This window comes from Habropoda laboriosa, unplaced genomic scaffold (assembly GCF_001263275.1).
Source record: "Habropoda laboriosa isolate 0110345459 unplaced genomic scaffold, ASM126327v1 scaffold15, whole genome shotgun sequence".
NCBI classification, from domain to species: Eukaryota; Metazoa; Arthropoda; class Insecta; order Hymenoptera; family Apidae; genus Habropoda; species Habropoda laboriosa.
In genome coordinates, this window is record NW_017100141.1 from 149,570 (window position 1) to 152,378 (window position 2,809).

Genomic DNA, 2,809 nt, shown 5'->3' on the forward strand with positions numbered 1-2,809 from the left:
CTATTGCACGCGTCACTATGCGTTTTACTAAGCTGATTTACCCTCGTAAACGGTATGCTATATGAAAAAAGTCATAAAAAGCACTTCTTCGGTAAAAGATTCTAATAAAAAAAACAACGTTGTCTGTCTCCGCTAAAGGTGTTAGAACTGAAGATAAGCTAAGAATAACTAGAACGGAAAAGAAGCGAAATACAAAAATCGTATCGAAGATTTCTTTTAAAAAACGTCCCATTTCGAAGACGTTGAAACTAGCTCTGTGTTTTACAACTATACGAGACTAGACCTAGAATTGGCTATTAAGATAATTTAATGCTACCATTCGTTATCTCATGTGAGTCGTCCTTCTAAAGTGCAAAATAGTCTTATTCCTTTTACTCTTACGAACTTCGATACGGCTTCGTCTAATAAAACAGTCTTCCAACTCAAGCATGCGTGGCCGTTTTACTTCTTCTCTTTTTTCTTTTTATATTTCATTTAAATGCTAATATACGCGATGCACTTTCCCCCTTTTTTGATATTATCCGAGGATAATCTCGTTTTGTTCAACGTGGGAATACTTTCGATAAATAAAACGAACGTTAAACAACGGAATCACGAATACCTGATAAATTACACCTCGGTTATTGACGATCGTTGTAGTAACAATTGCAAAGAACGTTCACGTATCTCTCCTTCACTTTTTCGCCACTTACACGAAAAATGCATCGTTAGGCTGTTTCACGAGAGGTGAGAGACGTGCAAGGCCGTGCGAAAAAGGCGCAAGATCGTGAACTATATAGCGGAAACAGCCTCGTAACACTTTCTAATATCTCGTTGTCTCGTCGAAGAAAATATGCTCAATGTTTGAGAACCTAAAATTCTACGATTAAAATGCACAATATAATCTACGAACCCTGCACAGGTGCAACTGGAAAGTAATACGAATTAAAGTATCCCACGAAATCTTTCTATACCACTGATACAACGTGCTTGCAATTTTAGATGCGAACCAGCACATGCATTTTTAAACATCGTCCTAGAACTTTCGGCACAACTTGTCGATCTCCTCGTACCTCAACTGAGAACCAACTGGGCTGGAAGCCCTTGTGGCTGGCGCGGTTCTACTACGACGTACAGAACTTCTTAACGGTATTTTGCTATGTCCCTGATTATGATTCACGTCTAGCGTCGAGCACCGTCTCAGCGCTCGGCTCAGCCGTTCCAACGGTCTGTAGTCGGTCACTTCTAAGCTGTGCTGATCCTTCAGAATAGGCTTAGTGTCTTTCGTCTCGAGCATCTTTAAACTAAAGTTAGCAGAGTTCCTCTTAGTCCTGTCCAATGTACACTTTGACTGTAGAATCTTCGGCTTGTCCTTCTCCAATACCAACGAGTTTCGTCGTTTCATCTTGTCGTCCAATGTCCTGTCCTGATTCAAAGCGAATCCAAACCTAGCTCTCATCAGAGGGTTGATGTACAAAGGATCCTTTTTACACAGCTGTTGATTCTTCTTCACCAGTCTCAAACCGTCTTCACAATCGATAGAAGTTCTGATGTCACTAGGCTGGTCGCTTGTTCTTCGTTTCAAACAGTCCTCGAATTCCACGGAGGAATTTCTCTTAGGTTTTCCCTTGTCGAAGTTCATACTGGAAGGCCTGACGCGATTCACGTTGAACATGCTTCTCCTTTTGCCAAATAGGACGTCTTGCAAGTGCGGTATCTTGGAGGTGCTCTGCGAGAATTGCACTGGTATCCTGATACCAGCGTCCACGAGGAACTCGTCGTCCGACAGCATTACCGGTATCTCAGGCATCGAGCTACAAGGCCAACAAGAGTTATAGTGAGCTGCAAGCGTTCTTACAGTGGCAGTGTCCTTGCTGGCAATGTTAGTGGAAAACTCGCGGGCGTAATCTCGTGTTAGTAGGAAATTTTGCTGGGACCGTCGCCGGTTCTCCCTCATGATCGCCGAGAATACGGATTTTCCGTAATCGGACGAGGGACACGAATGGAAACCGTAGTCCTCCGAGTAGTCTGCGCATTCACACGATTCCGGCCACAATATAAACGGCAATGCTAATTTCAATCGGCTCCGCTGTGATGCCTTTTGCATTACATAATCACTGCATGATCCATTGTCAAAGTTAGTATGGCTTGTACTAATGTTTGAGTTGGTATGCCCTATTCTTTCCCAAGGATGTGTTAGTTGAATTCTGTTAGATGCAAAGCGTGTAGAATTCGATATTAGCTTTCTGCTGAAATTTCGTTAGTAAACAGGTAAAAAAAGATAGTGGCATTTAACTCTACTTTCTCATCAAGTCTCGAAAACTCTATCTCTTCTATTCACGAGAGTATATGTAATCGTTAATATTAGATGTTAGTATTATGCTTAAAAATTAAGGTTACTTTTATTCGTAAATACAACGAAGTAGGAAATATATGGTTTGTGTACCTCGGTTTTGGTCCATCGCTTGATTGACGAGCAGACCCTACGCTATCTGTAATATATATTACGCGTTCGAATTATTATTAGGAAAATAATTGTACGTGTATGTGACGACGATACCGCGACGATATATTCACCTTTCGATGATGTCTGCGATCTGGAAAGAAACAAAACATATTAGGTGAATTCAAGACGTAATCGAATGACCTTTATATACACAGATTGCGTAGCGTAACTTACAGCGGTTTCGTTGAGCTTTCGCCAGTCGTTCGTCGCCATCCACCTGCATTTGTGATATTTTAAATATTCAATTCTTATACCATGATAATAATTTACCGAAATTTACCATCACGTACCTTTTTTCATTGTAGCCCCTCCGTTTGGGGATTT

General features: G+C 41.2%; 1 protein-coding gene across 1 annotated transcript in view; it reads right to left on the bottom strand.

Annotated features, from left to right (window-relative positions):
• Positions 1–1,015: 1,015 nt before the first annotated feature.
• LOC108570647 (serine/threonine-protein phosphatase 4 regulatory subunit 4-like) overlaps positions 1,016–2,809 on the bottom strand; it is a 5,938-nt gene continuing 4,144 nt past the window's right edge. The window contains exons 13-17 of the mRNA XM_017932539.1: positions 2,776–2,804; positions 2,660–2,702; positions 2,557–2,576; positions 2,426–2,471; positions 1,016–2,186 (exon numbers count right to left, since the gene is read on the bottom strand). Of these exons, the coding sequence (XP_017788028.1) occupies positions 1,016–2,186; positions 2,426–2,471; positions 2,557–2,576; positions 2,660–2,702; positions 2,776–2,804 (1,309 nt within the window). The remainder of the gene's footprint in view (positions 2,187–2,425; positions 2,472–2,556; positions 2,577–2,659; positions 2,703–2,775; positions 2,805–2,809) is intronic.